The sequence below is a fragment of the Dipodomys ordii genome, unplaced genomic scaffold (assembly GCF_000151885.1).
Source record: "Dipodomys ordii isolate 6190 unplaced genomic scaffold, Dord_2.0 Scaffold14, whole genome shotgun sequence".
Lineage (NCBI taxonomy): Eukaryota > Metazoa > Chordata > Mammalia > Rodentia > Heteromyidae > Dipodomys > Dipodomys ordii.
In genome coordinates, this window is record NW_012267230.1 from 16,307,503 (window position 1) to 16,326,259 (window position 18,757).

General features: G+C 49.4%; 1 protein-coding gene across 5 annotated transcripts in view; it reads right to left on the bottom strand.

The window, feature by feature from the left end:
- Positions 1-18,757, bottom strand: part of Rab11fip3 (RAB11 family interacting protein 3 (class II)) — a 45,729-nt gene that overhangs the window by 16,372 nt on the left and 10,600 nt on the right. For 2 of the 5 annotated variants that reach the window (XM_013011593.1, XM_013011590.1), the window contains exons 3-4: positions 10,357-10,568; positions 4,010-4,159 (exon numbers count right to left, since the gene is read on the bottom strand). In XM_013011593.1, the coding sequence (XP_012867047.1) occupies positions 4,010-4,159; positions 10,357-10,568 (362 nt within the window). The other 3 variants (XM_013011592.1, XM_013011591.1, XM_013011589.1) reach the window with 3 other exon arrangements.

The window sequence follows — 18,757 nt, forward strand, 5'->3', positions numbered from 1 at the left end:
TTATCTCCAATAAACCACTAGAAAATCAGAAGTGGCACTGTAGCTCAAGCGGTTCAGCGCTCGCCTTGAGCTGAAGAGCTGAGGGACAGCGCCCAGGCTCAGAGTTCAAGCCCCATGACCGACCAAAAAAAAAAAAAAGAGTTAAAAACAAAAAACAAAAAAATTAAAAACAAAAAACTGCAAGCCAGTAAGTCTTGGAATCACCACCAGATTTCCTCAAGCCTTCCAGGGACACCCCTCGAAGAGTTTCTGCTTGTTAAGGTGGCCAAGACCCCACTGTACATCAGGATAGCCTGCACAAACTCTTCCACTAGCTCAAGGCCTCTTCTAGGAGACCATCCTGGGTGGCTGCATGAAGCCCACAGCACATGTGCCCCGCACCAGCCTGCGTACCCGGAGCAACTGCACAGAGTACCATGTGTGGCACACCTCCTCTTCAGCCAGAGGCTCACAGGGCCAACACCCGCCAGGCACTGGTCAACACTACAAGCTAAACCAACAGCACGCCCAGGGTATGTCAAAGTAAGTAAATGACCTGAAGATCTTCCCCCAACAGGTTTGTGAAATTGTAGCTCCCTGGAGTGCTGGTTTGTTTGGGCTTAGAGAGAGAACAAAGGGATGGGATACAAACTACCAGGTAAGAAGAAAAACAGGACTGGCCAGGGGGAAGAGCAGGCAGGGCACCTAGGCGTAGGGGAGTATCGGGCACAGCCTTGATGGCAGAGTAGCCGCCCCAGGCCTGCACCGTGGGCAGACTGCAGCCACCTCACAGAACAGAGGCTCCCACAGCACACACCATCTGGATTGGCCTAGCACTGCAGAAAGCTGCTCACACATCTGCTCCAAAGATTTTAAATTCCCCACTTCTCCCTAATGTGACTCAGTTAAGGAGATTTTTTTTTTTTTTGGTTGTGGGGCCTGAACTCTGGGCCTGGGCGCTGTCCCTCAGCTCTTCAGCTCAAGGTGAGCGCTCTACCACTTGAGCCACAGCACCACTTCCGGTTTTCTGGTGATTTTGATAAGAGTCTCATGGCCTTTCCTGCCCAGGCTGCTTTGAACTGCGATCCTCAGATCTCAAACTCCTGAGTAGCTAGGATTACAGGCATGAACCACCAGTGCTCGGTTGATTTTTTTTTTTTTTTTACTAAGATGCAAGGTGTGACTTCTTGCACACTGGACTGTTTCTTCCCACAAAGACCATGGCTAGCAAGGCTACCACATGCACAGGGGTGGGGAAAAGAGTAGCAGGCACAGCTCAGGGCATGCAGGAAGGGGCCAGAATGAAGGAAGAGTCCCACTGTCTGGAACCCTCTTTGGGTTGGGCATTCAGGCTGGTCTGGGTAATCACAGCCGGAGCACCCTGGGTCACATCAGCATGGAGGCAGTGACTGCCAAAGTCTCCCTCACCCCTAGAACAAAGCAAGGCCGTGCACTAGTGTTACCTATTCATCTCAAGATCATTCAGGCGGGCAGAAAGGTCCTCAAGGCGGTTGATTTGTTTGTGGCACTGGCTACAGTAAAACTCAAAGGCCTCATCAGTGAGGATGTTGCGCAGCTTTGAAGCAAGTGGGTCGGAACTAGAGAGACAGAGTGTAAGGTCATAAGAGGAAAGGGTTTGTCAGGAGGCTATCTGTGCCATGAGGAGGATGGGACAGGTGCTAGACAAAAGCAGGCTGGAAGAGAAGGAGCTGTAGGAGGCTACCCGACATCCGTCCAAGGAGCCTGTGGTATCTACCATCCCTAAGGGCTCTGCAACACCTGCCCTCACAGGTCAGCAAGAAGCTCGCTAGGAAACAAAAACCTGCCTGACGAGAAGGTAAGGAGCACACAGCATTCTCCTCTGCGTAAGTGGATCTATGTGGCAGCAAAGGTGCCTCCGGGGAGCACTGTGCTTTTGTTGTGGTTTTGAGGAAGCTCTCAATACACAGTCCTGGCTGGCCTTGAACCCCTCATTTTCTTGCCTCAGCCTGTCAAGTGTTGGGATTATAGTAACATGCCACAACTCACTGTAGTATTTTAGTTAACTGCCTCAGAAACTATCAAGATCAAGAACAGCAGATCTGTGTTAAAAACAAAAATAAAACCTTTAGAAGTTAGCTGGGTGCTGGTAGCTCAATATATGTAATCCTAGCTATTTAGGAGACCGAGATCTGAGGATCAAGGGCCAAAGCCAAATCTCCGCATGCACATCTATGAAACTGGGAATGTGGCTTAATGGTAGAGTGCTTGCCTAGCATGCATGAAGCCCTGGGTTCGATTCCCCAGTACCACATACATAGAAAAAGCCAGAAGTGGTACTGTGGCTCAAGTAGTAGAGCACTAGCCTTGAGCAAAAGAAGCTCAGGGACAGCGCCCAGGCCCTGAGTTCAAGACCCAGGACTGGCAAAAAAAAAAAAAAAAAAAAGCTAAGGCACAGCACCTGGGCCCTGAGTTCAGGCCTAGAACACAAAACAAAAACAAAAGACAACTGGGACTTATCCTCTGCGCTGCTAGTTGGCCTCCTGTGACTTCCTACCAATGGGTTCTTGGTAGCAAGAGTGCACAGTGATGTTTCTGGTCTCAGAAACCAAGGTCTAGGAGGCAATGCCATCCCTAAGGCACTGGGAGCCACAGACTGTTGGAAACTAATCTGGAAGTTGATTTTAAGAAGGGTGAGAGGAAAACATAATAGGTAGCAGGGAAATTCTACTTTAGACAGAAAGTAATGAAAAAAACTAGACAAGAGACAGATAGGAAGCGTGCCACAGCAGGACAGACGGACTCAGAATGCCCGTTTTTGTGGAGGAGCCCACTGTTTCCCACCCATGTCTCTTCTCAGAAGGGAGAGCAGGCAGGGATGCCTGAGAGGGCTTGCCCACAGCAAAAAATAAAACCGTGGAGGAGGCACCCGGGTAAGAGGGGGAATCCTGGCTCAGTTAGGGGCCGGCCTTCTTGGCACTCCACAGCTCTAGCTATGACAACAAACAGCAGCTTTACCGATACTGAGACTCTGCTGCTGAAGAGGATTTCAGGGCCCAGGAGAAAAAGGGAGAAGCAGCAACACAGATGGTACCTCCAACCAGATCTGGGCTCTACAAAGACCTAGGGGCGGGTGCGATGCTGATAAGAGCTGGTGGCCCAGGTCCCCTGTCTTCAACGAAGCCAAGTAGACTCTGAATTCTGCTGTATCTCCTCAGGCATAGCATAGCCCTAAGAGAAAGTGATGGTCTTGTTGACTAGATGTCATAGCCCTAAGAGAAAGTGATGGTCTTGTTGACTAGATACTATTCACCTTATTTATTTAAAAAAAAAATTTTTTTAAAAAGGCCTACACACTGTCTCTGAGCTTTTTTATTCAAAGCTAGCACTTTATCACTTGAACCACAGCTTCACTTCTGGCTTTTTGGTGGTCAATTGGAGATAAAAAGTCTGGCTTGAATCCCAGTCCTAAGTAGCTAGGATAACAGGCGTGAGCCACCAGCACCCAGTTCATTTAGCTTATTTAAACCCAGATCTTCCAGAGAATTTGAAGACATCAGGTAATTATAAGAATATGAATTCAAAAGTGGGAGGGAGTGAGGGAAAGGGTGACACTGTCCAAAAAGAAATCTGTTCTTTTCTTGATTTATATAACTAACGGTAACCCCTCAGTACTTCACCTTTATAATAACCATAAAAAAAAATTAAAAAATGTGAATACAAAGACTGGCTTGCCATTCCACAGCCTCCCTCAAAGTCAGCTGTAGACCATGAAATGACCTATGACCAGCACTCAGAACCCACAGGCTGAGTTCCAAGCATAGCTCTGAGCTACGTGGAGGCAGAGGTCAGCAGTGACTTGGGCATGTGACTGGGTGAAAGGGAATGACGCCCACCTTCACCCCAGTACAAACTCAAAATCCCTGAATGTGGTATGTTAAGGACATGGAATTGAATACAGCAAGACTCCTCCTACCAACCTGTGAGCTCAGCAAACTCCCAATAACTAAGACAGAGTGGGAGGAAGACCAAGCACAGTGCAGGGTATCACCTGGGGGTGAGAAAGGAAGGGTCGCTGCAGTCCAGTTCACCGTTGCACATAGTCTCTGGGGACAGCTCTGCTTCACTGCCCTCACCGTAGTCCTCAAAATGCTCTTCACCGCCAATCACCATCACAACAGCCTGGCCACAGGAGCGCGACCTGCAGAGCACAGAGAAGTGACCCCATCAGGAGCGAACTAGGCCAAGTACAGGCCTCAGTCCTACTTCCCAAGAAGCCCTGCTAAAAACAAACAAACAGGAGCAAGTGACATCAATCTTAACAACATCTTGCACTTAGCCCCAAACACAGGAAACGGCCCCATTTTAAGGTGGTATTCCTCTCAGAAAAGGAAGACCCAGGCACTAGAACAACGGCCCCGTCTAGAAGCAGCCAGCAGGGTCAGAAAAGTCTGAACACTTTGATCCCGACCTTCAGTGTTAAGCAGGGCTGCCAGCTCGGTCTCGTACCATGAGACCATCCCTGGTGGGCCAGGGTGAAGAACACCTTGTAACAGCTGGTTTGAAAGTCTGGTGGGACGTCGAGTGCTGTCATACTAGTTCCTCTTAACTGGCAGATTGTTTTCAGTGGTCAGCAAAGTCCAAGATGTATGTATGTACGTATGTATGTATGATGAATGTGTGTATTTCTGTATCAGTCACGGGGCTTGAACTCAAGGCCTAGGTGCTATCACTAAGCTTTTGTGCACAAGGATAGCACTCTACTACTTGAAGCACAGCTCTACTTTTGGCTTTTTGGTGGTTAACTGGAAATAAGAATCTCACAAAAATGCCAGCACTGGTGGCTCACGCCTATATTCCTAGCTACTCAGGAGGCTGAGATCTGAGGATCAAGATTCAAAGCCAGCCCGGACAGGAAAGTCCATGAGACCCTTATATCCAATAAACCACTCAGAAAACTGGAAGTGGTGCTGTGGCTCAAGTGGTAGAGCACTCTCCTTGAGCTGAAGAGCGCAGGGACAGTGCCCAGGCCCTGAATTCAAGCCCCATGACTGAGCCCCCCCTCCTTCAAAAAAAAAAAGAAATCTCACAAAAAGCCAAGCACTGGTAGCTCACACCTGTAATCTTAGCTACTCAGAAGCCTAAGGGATCATGGGGTCATGATTCAAAGCTAACTCAGGCAGGAAAGTCTGTGAGACCCCAATACAATAAACTACTCAGAAAAAGCCAGAAGTGGCACTGGAGTGCTAGCCTTGAGCACAAAGAGACTCAGAGACACCACTCAGGACCCGAGTTCAAGCCCCAGGACCGTCAAAAAAAAAATCTCACATAAGGCCAGTGTTAGTGGCTCATGCTATAATCCTAGCTACTCAAGAGGTTGAGATCTGAGAATCACAGTCCAAAAGCCAGACTAGGCAGAAAAGTCTATTACCTCCAATTAACCACAAAAAAACTAGAAGTGGCTCTGTGGCTCAAAGCAGCAGAGTGCTAGCCTTGAGCGAAAAAGCTCAGGTATAACACCTAAGCTCTGAGTTCAAGCCCTCAACGGACCAAAAAAAAACTTAAACATAGATCTTCCCTACAACACAGTCCTACCACTCCTAGGCATCTACTCAAAACATTAAGTCAGCATATGGCAAAGACACTTGCGTACCCATGTTCACCGCAGAACTATTCACAATGGCCAAGTTTTGGAAAGAGCCCAGATGCCCTACGATACATGAGTGGCTAAATAAAATGTGGTACGTATACATAATGGAATTTTACTCATCCATTAGAAAAAGATTATGTCATTTAAATAAAAATCTATGGACCTAGATAAAACCATGTTAAGTGAGATAAACCAAGCTCAGACACAAAGGGTACATGTTTTCTCTTATACATAGAAGTTGGATCTAAAATAAAACTTACACAGTTATATGATAATTTATACAGGACTCTAAGACTACAGGAGGATACCCTTAGTGGAGGAACACAAAGGCAAACTCTTCCTCACATTTGTTGTTGTTGTTGTTCATGAGGCCTGAACTCTAGGCCTCAGCTCTTCAGCTCAAGGCGAGCACTCTTCTACTTGAGCCACAGCGCCACTTCCAGCTTTTTCTGCTTATGTGGTGCTGAAGAATTGAACCCAGGGCCTCATGCATGCAAGGCAAGCACTATTCCACTGAGCCACCTTCCCAGCCCCTCCTCCGAACACTTAAAATACTTTTATCAAAATGAACTCCAAGAAATAGAAACATGTTTTTTTTTTTGTTTGTTATTTTGGTCACTAGTAGGAGTGGTGGTGTGGGAGGAAAGGTGAACAATCACGATCATGCTATTGAGTATACGCTATGTGAAAAATGAGCGATGCAACTGTGCAGGGACAGGAGGGAGACACTGGGGAAAAGCACACAGAAGGGTGACATTCCAAAAAGAAGTGTACACACCGCCGGACTCATGAAGTGGCAGGCCCTCCACACAACACCTGAGTAATAACAGTAAAATTACATTTAGAAAAGAGTGCACTGGGCTGGGCTGGGCTCGGTGGCAAAGCACTTCCTAGCAAGGGCAGTGTTCTGGGGTTGATTCCCAGTACCAAAAAAGAAAAGGCAAATACAAAATTGCACAGGGCCCAAAGATACCATACTGAAGAACAAGCTGGAGGACCTAGGCCAACATGAATCAGCTCAATGCTGAAATAAAGGAAACAGGGCTGGGAAGGTGGCTCAGTGGTAGAGCGCTTGCCTTGCATGCCTGAGGCCCTGGGTTCGATTCCTCAGCACCACATAAGCAAAAAGAAAAAAGCTGGAAGTGGTGCTGTGGCTCAAGTGGTAGAGCGCTAGCCTTGAGCTGAAGAGCTGAGGGACAGCGCCCAGGCCCCCCCCCCAAAAAAAAAATATATATATATATGAAATAAAGGAAACAGTGTATGGACCCAAGAATGGACAGAGAACAAAGAACATGCCCTCTCCTGCTACCAGCATGACCCAAGGACACCCCACACTCACCATGACCCACAGACACCCCCACACACCCACCATGACCCACAGACACCCCCACACCCACCATGACCCACAGACACCCCCACACCCACCAGGACCCACAGATACCCACACACCCACCATGACCCACAGACACCCCCACACCCACCATGACCCACAGACACCCCCACACACCCACCATGACCCACAGACACCTCCACACACACCATGACCCACAGACACCCACACACCCACCATGACCCACAGACACCCTCACACACCCACCATGACCCACAGACACCCCCACACACCCACCATGACCCACAGACACCCCACACACCCACCATGACCCACAGACACCCCCACACCCACCATGACCCACAGACACCCCCACACCCACCATGACCCACAGACACCCCCACACACACCCACCATGACCCACAGACACCCCCACACCCACCAGGACCCACAGACACCCCCACACACCCAGCATGACCCACAGACACCCCCACACCCACCAGGACCCACAGACACCTCCACACACCCACCATGACCCACAGACACCCTCACACACCCACCATGACCCACGGACACCCCCACACACCCACCATGACCCACAGACACCCCCACACACACCATGACCCACAGACACCCCCACACACACCCACCATGACCCACAGACACCCCCACACCCACCAGGACCCACAGACACCACACACCCACCATGACCCACGGACACCCCCACACACCCACCATGACCCACAGACACCCCCACACACACCATGACCCACAGACACCCCCACACACACCCACCATGACCCACAGACACCTCCACACACACCCACCATGACCCACGGACACCCCCACACACCCACCATGACCCACAGACACCCACACACCCACCATGACCCACAGACACCCCCACACACCCAGCATGACCCACAGACACCCACACACACCCACCATGACCCACGGACACCCACACACCCACCAGGACCCACAGACACCCCCACACACCCACCAGGACCCACAGACACCCACACATTCACCAGGACCTACAGACACCCCCACACCCACCAGGACCCACAGACACCCACACATTCACCAGGACCCACAGACACCCCCACACACCCACCATGACCCACAGACACCCACCATGACCCACAGACACCCTCACACCCACCATGACCTACGGACACCCCCACACACCCACCATGACCCACGAACACCTCCACACACTCACGAGGACCCACACACCCACCATGACCCACGGACACCCACACACCCACCATGACCCATGGACATCCCACACCCACCATGACCCACAGACAACCAAACACAAGAACAAGTCTGTTAGACATCCATCTGGGAAAAAATAGACTCTATATAACATCACACAGAAAAGCCAGTTACGTGAATTGAGTTTGAAACTATTTTAAAGGGATTCAGATATAAACATTTTTCCAATGAAATACAAAAGCACTACTAAGAGGCTGGGAAGGTGGCTCAGCCGTAGAGTGCTCGTCTTGCATGCATGAGGCCCTGGGTTCGATTCCTCAGCACCACATAAGCAAAAAGAAAAAGTCATAAGTGGCGCTGTGGCTGGAGTGGTAGAGCGCTAGCCTTGAGCTGAAGAGCTGAGGGACAGCGCCCAGGCCCAGAGTTCAGGCCCCATGACCGGACCCAAAAAGTAAAATTAAATTAAAAAAAATAAATAAAAATAAATAGACACTACAAAGTAAAAAGGAGACTTACAGAGTGTAATTAATACAGCTCAACAAACCAGGGCAGGCTGAGCCCTGCCACACCTGGTACTGTAGACAGCTGGGTTTTGGGATACACCCAGCCAGGCCCCTAGTGGTCTGTGGCTGCTTCTACATCTCCACAGCGAGATCAGAGCTGCCAGGAATAGGAAGCAGAAGCAAGCATGCTACTCTCAGTGAGATCCTGTTGTCTTCAGACCAGGGGGGAGAGCCATCCAGGGCAAGCAGTTAGACAAGAACAGGTAATCTAGACTGGGTGCAACAAAGACATGAACGTGAGCATCATGTCCTCTAGCCCTGGCTTTAAGAACTAAGTTGACTGGTCAATAGGTAATATAGTTTAAGCAAAGCAATTTGGAGGAAAAAGGGGAGTAAGAAAGAGAGGAGAGAAAAGTTGCAAAATAGAATGAATGCCTAAGCTTAGTACTTACTGCTTTGCAATACTATTCAGCCCCATCTGAATGTAAAAACAGAAACAGGAACTTTATTCAGTTTGTACTGTAAAAGGAATCTTAAGGACTGAAAAGAGTTAATGCAAATTCCAAATCATACTAGGTATTCTTTGGTCATGGAAAGTTTGTTAATGGTCCTCCAAAATGTCAAGTAAACCTATTATTTTCCTTTCTAAAAAAAAAATGAACTGGAAGTGGCGCTGTAGCTCAAGTGGTAGAGCGCTTGCCTTGAGTTGAAGAGCTGAAGGACAACGCCCAGGCCCAGAGTTCAAGGCCCACGACCGACAAAAAAAAAAACAAAAACTATATAGAGCACTCAAAAAAAAAACGAACTATGTTGACAAAGCCCAGAAGACTAAGTTGGTCTTATAACTTCTATAAACCTACTGGCATTTCCCAGGTGCAGCATTAAAACCTGAGTTTTCTGCTGTCCAGAGGAGTATTCACTTCCTATGTGGAGATCAGCTGGAAGAGAGACCACTGACACAGCTGCCTCCTCTCTGCAGGGCTTATAGCTCCATGCAGTTAGTTTTCACTGGCATTTTCCAGGTGACTCAAGATCAAGGGCCTTTTCCTAGTTGATTGCACTATTTAAAAATTTTTTTGTGGTGCTGGGAAGGTGGCTCAGTGGTAGAGCGCTTGCCTTGCATGCATGAGGCCCTGGGTTTGATTCCCCAGCACCACATAAGCAGAAAAAGCCGGAAGTGGGGCTGAGGCTCAAGTGGTAGAGCACTGGTCTACAGCTGAAGAGCTGGGGGACAGCGCCCAGGCCAAGAGTTCACGCTCCACAACCGACAGAAGAAAAAAAAAGGGAAAAATTTTTGTGCTGGTCCTGGGACTTGCACTCATGACCTGAGCCTTTTTTGCTCAAGGGTAGTGCTCTACCTCTTGGGCCACAGTTTCACTTCTGGCTTGTTGGTGGTTACCTGGAGATAAGACTCTCACAGACTTTCCTGCCCAGGCTGGTTTCCAACTTCCATCCTCAGATCTCAGCCTCCTGAGGAGTTAGAATTACAGGTGTGGGCCACTGCCTTTGAGCTTTTCTTTGGTGAAGTGCCTGTCCAGAGACCACGCAGGCAGGTTCAGTTCTGCACGCAGGTAGCAGGTACAACTCGACAAGGGGATAAGAAGCAAGACAGACACAATGTAGCCGAGACCCACCCACTACCCCAGAGGGTCTCCTCCAGGATGCCCATGGTGGGGAGGGCTGCGGGTACCGACCTTCCCGGGAGCAGCAGCAGCGCCCCGTGGCCCGGCTCCTCCGTGGTGTCCAGGCACTCCGAGGGCACGGCTGAGCCGCCCGCGCTGTCGGCATCCCCCTCAGGCTGCAGCTCAGGGTGCACCAGGGTGCTGGTGTCCTCGTCTGTGAAAGTCTCACACTCGCTGTAGGTGCTCTCAGAGCCCATATATGCGCTGTCCGTCACCTCGTTGGCCTGAGAGAGACCACCAGTAGTCAGTCCGGTCATCCACAAAGTCCACACTACAGTGGGGGCATGGCACCAGCAGAGGTCCACCCCCGGAGACGGGAGTGCTGGCTCTATGGTGGTAGAGCACTTGCTGAGCAAGCATGAAGGCCCCAAGTTCAAATCCTGAGTACCATCAGAAAAAGAGGAAATCAAAATAGGATCCTATCCACATTTCTATTTTTTTTTTCTAATTTTTGTGCTTGTACTGGGGCTTGAACTCAGGGCAAATGCTAGCACAAGGCTAGCATGCCACCACCTGAGCTACAGCTTCACTTCTTTTCTCTATTTTTATTTTTTTCTAACTACATTTCTATTTTTTTGTTGTTGTTGTTTTATTTTGTTTTTGGGTCCAGTCATGGGTCCAGAACTCTGGGCCTGTGCGCTGTCCCTCAGCTCTTCAGCTCAAGGCTAGCGCTCTACCACTTGAGCCACAGCGCCACTTCCGGCATTTTTCTTTTTGCTTATGTGGTGCTGAGGAATCGAACCCAGGGCCTTGAGCATGCAAGGCAAGTGCTCTACCACTAAGCCACCTTCCCAGCCCCAGCTAACTACATTTCTAAACTGAGATAACAGCTTATAAATCAAAAGCTTTTGTGAGAGTGAGGATGTCTGTAAGCACTGAATCCACACGGTCAAGGGTGCTCTATCACTGAGCTATACCCTAATCCCATGATTATTATTATTATTATTTTTTGGAACTCAGGGCCTGGGCGCTGTTCCTGAGCATTTTTTTTTGCTCAAAGCTAGTGCTCTACCACTTGAGCCACAGCTCAAAGCCACTTCTTGCTTTTGGGGGGGCATTAATTGGAGATAAGTCTCACACACTTTCTTGCCTAGGCTGGCTTTAAACCGCAATCCTCAGATCTCAGTCTCTTGATTAGCTAGGAGCCAATGACTCTCAGCCTTTTTTTTTTTTTTTTGGGGGTGGGGGTGGGGAGTCAGTGGTGGGGTCTAAACTCTGGGCCTGGGCGCTGTCCCTCAGCTCTTCAGTTCAAGGCTTGCGCCTTACCACTTAAGCGAGAGCGCCACTTCTGGCCTTTTCTGCTTATGTGGTGCTGGGGAATGGAACGTAGGGCCTCATGCATGCAAGGCAAGCACTCTACCACTGAGCTACCTTCCCAGTCCCCCATGATATAGGTACATGTATAAAACCAAACAAAAATATGTGGAAGCCAGGAGCCTATGGCTCATGCCAGTAATCCTAGATACTCAAGTGGCTGAGATCTGACTATAGTCCCAAGCCAGCCTGGGCAGGAAAGTCTGTGAGACTCTCATCTCCAATAAACTTCTCACAAAAAGCTGGAAGTAGCACTGTGGCAGAAGTGGTAGAATGCTAGACTTGAGCAAAAGAAGCTCAGAGGCAGTACCCAGGACCAGCAAAATAAATAAATAAATAAAAATTTTTAAAAATGAGCTGAGCATGGTGGCACATATCTATAATTCCAGCACTCAGGAGGTATGAGGCTGAAAATCACAACTCTGAAGTCAGTCTACATAGCAAATTTCAGGCCAGGCTAGGAGACTCCCTCAACACATAAATACAGAATTATTTTTAAAATCAGCTAAATAAATATGCCTAAAAACTGGAAAGCACCCTAACATCAGAAATAATCCTAGCAGAACTGGGCACTGGTAGCTCCCACTGGTCACTCTAGCTACTTAGGAGGCTGAGATCTGAGGATCATGGTTCAAAGCCAGCCTTGGCAGGAAAGTCTAAGAGATTCTTTTTTTTTTTGGGTCCGGTTGTGGGGCCTGAACTCTGGGCCTGGGCACTGTCTTGAGTTCAAGGCAGGGCTCTACCACTTGATCCACAGTGCCACTTCCGGCTTTTTTCTTTTTGTTTATGTGGTGCTGAGGAATTGAACCCAGGGCCTCATGCATGCAAGACAAGCGCTCTACCACTGAGCCACCTTCCCAGCCCCTGTGAGATTCTTATCTCCATTTAACTACCAGAAAAGCAGAAGTGGTCCTGTGGCTCAAAGTGATAGAGTACTAGCCTGAGCAAAAGAGCTCAAATATAGCTCCCAGGCCCTGAGTTCAAGCTCTACAACTGACAAGAAAAAAGAAAAAAAAGAAAAGAAATAATCCTAGCAAAAAAAATTACAATAGCCTATAAATTCAGCCTATTGCTTTGAAATTCAAAATAAAGGTCTAACTACTAAATCAGTCAGTTATCGAGCCAATTTTGTCAACTAGCAAAATATCTACCTTCCCAACAAACCTATGCACCTAGCATAGGGTTTAATATGTCACCATAGACAGACACTTCTGGACTATACAGTAATGTTTGCAGATTATAGATCTAAAGAATAATTGAACAGAACATTTTTCTACTTAGGAAAAGTAGGCAACATCGCATGCTTATAAGATTCTATGGCTAACGATTTACAAACAAGTAAGATTTCAGAGAAGTCACACGTCTTGCAGGAGAAATGTGCCCTTTGCCCTCTGGGTCTGCTATGCAGATTACAGGACATCTTGTGCCACTTGAGCTTCCAAGACTCATCTGAAGAGACTCAGACCTGTGGAACATAGCTGAAGAGAAACTAGCTCTACCAGGGCCCACCAGCCATATGACCTAAGGTATGTAGCTCAACCCTAGAGCCTCATCTACAAATGAAGCTAGACATGCCAACCTCCCAGGAAAGCCCCTCATGCAAGCAGGGGATGACACAGGAGGTGCTTTTCAGGGCACTGGAACAAGACACATGCGACTGGAAAACCCCCGCCAGCCACGAAGAAGTCAGAAGTCAGGATAAGTTGGAACAACATGGACTGCAATATTCTGAGTATCTGATCATGTCCCTCAGATTTCCAAATGAAAGCTCAAATGTTACCTAGAATCTATAAAATTCACAAGAACTAATTTCTAATTCACAGAAAGCATCTACTTCAAAATCTGAAACTAGGGACCCATCTTTGGGGCCCCTCTCTAAATGGAGAATCTTACTACTCTCTTTCACGGCTTTTCACTTTCAAATGAACATATTCTGTTTATAAACTATAAATGTGAAAAAATCTGAAATTAACAAATGTACACAAGAGGTCCAGATCCAATGTTATCTCTCACCCTGGGTGGCGGTCTCTTCTGAGTAAGATGGGCCAGGACACACACCAGGGCAGGGCCAGCTCTGGTCTATTTGTGGGAGACTGAGCCAGAGAGACAAGAAAAACATGCAGATCAGGCATCTATGTGGGGCTAGGATGAAGCCAGCAGCAGGACACAGGACTCAGTGTGGGCTTCTAATGTTATGTAAGAAGAGGCTGTTAACAACCCTGACAGCGCTGCATACTCCCACGGAAATGTGCTGCCAGAAAGTTGTAGTTACAAACTCACCCGGGGGCATAAGAAAATCCTCCATAGACTCTAAAGGAGGATCTTGAGTTCAAGGCCAGCCTGGGCAAAAGCAGTAAAATCCTGTTTCAAAAACAAAGATACAAGCCAAGGGCCAGTGGCTCACGCCTGTAATCCTAGCTACTCAGGAGGCTGAGATCGGAGGATCAAGGTTCAAAGCCAACCTGAGCAGCAATCTCCAAAGAACAACCAGAAAACCGGAAGTGGCATTGTGGCTCAAGTGGTAGAGCACTTGCCTTGAGCTGAAGAGCTCAAGGCCCAGAGTTTAAGCCCCGCCACCAACAAAAAACCAACCAAACAAAAAACCCCACAAAGATACAGCTAGTGTTAATGCCAGTGGCCCACACTAGTAATCTCTTCAATACTTGGGAGGCTGATTGTGCTGGACCAAAAGTTCCAGGTATGGCTGAATGCACTGTAATCCAGCATAAGAGAAAGGTAAACAGGAAGATTGTGATTTACTCCCAACAGGTGTAAATGTAAAACATATTCAGCTGGGAGCCACTGGCTCATGTCTGTAATCCTAGCTACTCAGGAGGCTGAGATCTGAGGAACAAGGTTCAAAGCCAGCATGGGCACGAAAGTCCCTGAGACTCTTATCTCCAATAACCTACTCAGAACCAGCTGGAAGTGGTGCTGTGGCTCAAGTGGAAGAGCGCTAAGCCTTGAGCAAAAGAAGCTCAGGGTCAGAGCCCAGGCCCAGAGTTCAAGCCCCAGGCCCAAGGGGGGTGGGGGAAGAATTATTCAGAAAAAATAAAATGGTTGGTGGCATTGCTCAGATGGTACATTACTTGTCTAACTAGTTCAAGGACCTACCTGCTTAATACTGCCAAACCCACTACTGCCAAAAGAAAAGAAAAAATCCTAAAACAAAAAGAAACAACACTGCCCCCAGTACACAGAACAGCCACATGGAGATTCTTCCAGCACTTAATTCTAGAATAATGGGAGCAGACGGTGCCGAAGTGCTAGACCCTCACCAGCAGAGCAGTGAGGTCTTCTTCAAAAACCTGGAGCAGGCTAACAAAACTTGGACCCTGGGCTGGAAAGGCGGTTCAGTGGTAGAGTGCTTGCCTAACATGTATGAAGACCTGGAATTGATTCCCCAGTACCACATACACAGAAAAATTTGGAAGTGGTAGAGTGCTAGCCTTGAGCAAAAGAAGCTCAGGGACAGTCGCCAGGCCCTGAGTTCAAGCCCCAGCCCCAGGACTGGCAAAAAAACAAAACAAAACAAAACACCACCCTAGCCCCAAAGCATTATCAACCACCTTACTTATGGTAGACATCCACTGCTTCTCCTTGGCCATGTGGACTCTGTCTTTCCAACAACAGCTCAAGCTTTTATAGTAACAAACCAGCCTTTTCATTCCCTCAAGCACAGCTCACACAGCCCAGCAGAGTGCTTTTCTTCCCAAGAAGGAAGAAACTCTACACTAGGGTCTGCTCCCCCAAGTTCCTGCTCAACCTGTGTGAAAGGTAGTGTCCTTGTGGGTGAAGTAGCCCTGGAGCTTAGGCTACTCAGGGTGGGATTAACACTCCTCTAACAGGAGTGGCAAATGTGGTGCCTATACAACTCCCACTGAAAGGAACAGGGAGGGTGTCCCAGCCGCCTGACTACCTGGGACAGACTCAGAAGGCAGCTGCTGGTCTTACCTTCGACTCCTCATTTCTAAAGAGCTGGCCAATGGTCTCTCCTGATCTGCTGCCGGGTCTCACTGAGGTGAATACAATTTGCACTTACCCTTTAGCTGCTCCAAACTCTAAACAAACAGGTTCGTGGAAGTCCTGTCCGTTAGCACTCACACACTCCCTGGTGAGTACATGGCAGTAAAAAGCCCCTGCTCAAAACCACACATCTCCACATTGCTCACTCCTTGTAATTTATTGGACACAACCACAAAGACAGAAACTCTGCTAGAGAGCCCCAACCTGTGAAGACAGTATGCACTCAAGTGACAGCATGCTGCCTGCCCTCTTCTGAGCTCGTCTGGATGCCTGCTATCGAGCACAGCATTCTACATAAATACCAGTGCGCCAGAAAATTTGTTTTCCTAGGCTCTTTCAAGAGAGGTACAAATCACCCTGGAGCCTGGTACTCAGCCACCGTCCACCCATTACAATTCAAAACCAGTACTCAGCAGCCTTACCCCTCAGGTTATATCTGCCAGCCACCCAGAACCCAGCTGTGCCCAAAAGCTGAATCTACGCTACCAATTGGTAAAAATTTTACTAATTAACACCATTCAGATGAACTCACTTGTCAATCAAAACTCATTTAGAGCCCTTGATCGCGTGATTAAATCGCTAGTGGACAGCAAGGCCCATGGCTCGATCCAGGGGTGGCCAGCACTGCCTGATGGCCTCCCTTGCCCAGATGACGGTGCTTTTGTCCCCGAACCTCTAATCCAGAGAAATCAATCCTGAGCACGTGAGCCTTCACGTCTCCTCTTACCCTCAGACGCCAACAGAGCGCCCTCACAGGCCGGACCGCACAAAGGCCCCGGAGAGCACGCTCTGCCGCCGAGTCGGCCTCCCTACTTACTGCATACCCGAGCTGACCAGGTGCTGGCTTCTCCCAGCTGACTTACCTCCTATCTGTTCATTGCCTTCCTATTTGTTGGTCAGGCTGAGGTTTCTGTAAAACCCATGTGACCATCTGAAGGTTAAGCACTGCCTGGGAGAAAGTTTAACTTGCTCCCAGACATGCTCTGTTAGGCCTCCCACTGGTGATGGTCAGGGAAGGAGAGGCAAAGTTCAGGAAGCGTCCTTCCTGGCCTTAGTAAACAGCGAGGGCTCTAAACAGAGCAGCTTTGTTTTACATTTTATAATCTTTCTGATTACATTTTTTTACAAAAGACACATTTCTCATCAGTCTTTTCTCCAAACCCCAGAAGTGGGAGGAGCAGAGGCACACTGTCTTATGCTGGTCTGTTCATTCTGTAACTTCCCTACTACCTTCCAGCAATGCTGAGAAGCAGGCTCTGTCCCAACCCCTTGGCAGCTGCCCAGAATCTCAGCATTCTTTTTTTTTTTTTTGGGGGGGGTCTGGTCGTGGGGCCTGAACTCTGGGCCTGGGAGCTGTCCCTCAGCTCTTCAGCTCAAGGCTAGCGCTCTACCACTTGAGCCACAGCGCCACTTCCGGCTTTTTTCTTTTTTGTTTATGTGGTGCTGAGGAACTGAACCCCGGGCCTCAGGCATGCAAGGCAAGCGCTCCACCACTGAGCCACCTTCCCAGCCAGGGCCTCAGGCGTGCAAGGCAAGCACTCCACCACTGAGCCGCCTTCCCAGCCAGGGCCTCAGGCATGCAAGGCAAGCGCTCCACCACTGAGCCACTTCCCAGCCAGGGCCTCAGTCGTGCAAGGCAAGCACTCCACCACTGAGCTGCCTTCCCAGCCAGGGCCTCAGGCATGCAAGGCAAGCGCTCCACCACTGAGCCACTTCCCAGCCAGGGCCTCAGTCGTGCAAGGCCAGCGCTCCACCGCTGAGCCACTTCCCAGCCAGGGCCTCAGGCGTGCAAGGCCAGCGCTCCACCGCTGAGCCACTTCCCAGCCAGGGCCTCAGGCGTGCAAGGCCAGGGTTCCACCACTGAGCCACTTCCCAGCCAGGGCCTCAGGCGTGCAAGGCCAGCGCTCCACCGCTGAGCCACTTCCCAGCCAGGACCTCAGGCGTGCAAGGCAAGCGCTCCACCGCTGAGCCACTTCCCAGCCAGGGCCTCAGGCGTGCAAGGCCAGCGCTCCACCACTGAGCCGCCTTCCCAGCCAGGGCCTCAGGCGTGCAAGGCCAGTGCTCCACCACTGAGCCGCCTTCCCAGCCAGGGCCTCAGGTGTGCAAGGCCAGTGCTCCACCACTGAGCCACCTTCCCAGCCAGGGCCTCAGGCGTGCAAGGCAAGCGCTCCACCACTGAGCCACTTCCCAGCCAGGGCCTCAGGCATGCAAGGCAAGCGCTCCACCACTGAGCCACTTCCCAGCCAGGGCCTCAGGCGTGCAAGGCCAGTGCTCCACCACTGAGCCACCTTCCCAGCCAGGGCCTCAGGCGTGCAAGGCCAGCGCTCCACCACTGAGCCACCTTCCCAGCCAGGGCCTCAGGTGTGCAAGGCAAGCGCTCCACCGCTGAGCCACTTCCCAGCCAGGGCCTCAGGCGTGCAAGGCAAGCGCTCCACCGCTGAGCCACTTCCCAGCCCTCTCAGGATTCTTAAATAAATGGTGAGCTTTGTTCTCCCACCTGTGAGAGTCAGCAGCAGACTTTAGCCCAGTCCCCCAGCTCTTCCCCTTCTCACTGAGACACCGTTAGCAACTCACCCCTGTGAAGAGCTATAAGCACGAAGTTCTCGCTTTGAGCCATAAAGCTTAGCAGTACCTGTTCACCCACATGGCCGCCACAACACGAGGCTCAAACAATGGCGTTCCCAGCCAGAAAACATAGGTGTGACAGGAACCACTTTCAGAAAATCAACAAAGGGCCATTTTTCTTTCAAGATCATTGGTGAAAGGGCTCCAAAAAGTCTCTTAATGGAATACACATAGTCTCCACTCATACTCCTAAAATTACATGGCATGAACATTTTGCTTTTCTTTTTTTTTTTTAAATAAAGCTATCTCTAAGTATCGAGTATCTAGTTCCACTTTCCTGAGCATACCATCTAAAAGCTTAAAATGGAGGACAGAGAAGAAACAAATCCATGTGAACAATAGAACCAGAATGGAAAGGCCATATCCTGTGAGAATGACACCATGGAGAGGCAAACCATAAACTCAAGAGAAGACTGCCAACTGCCGGCTGCTTGCAGGCTGGGGGGCG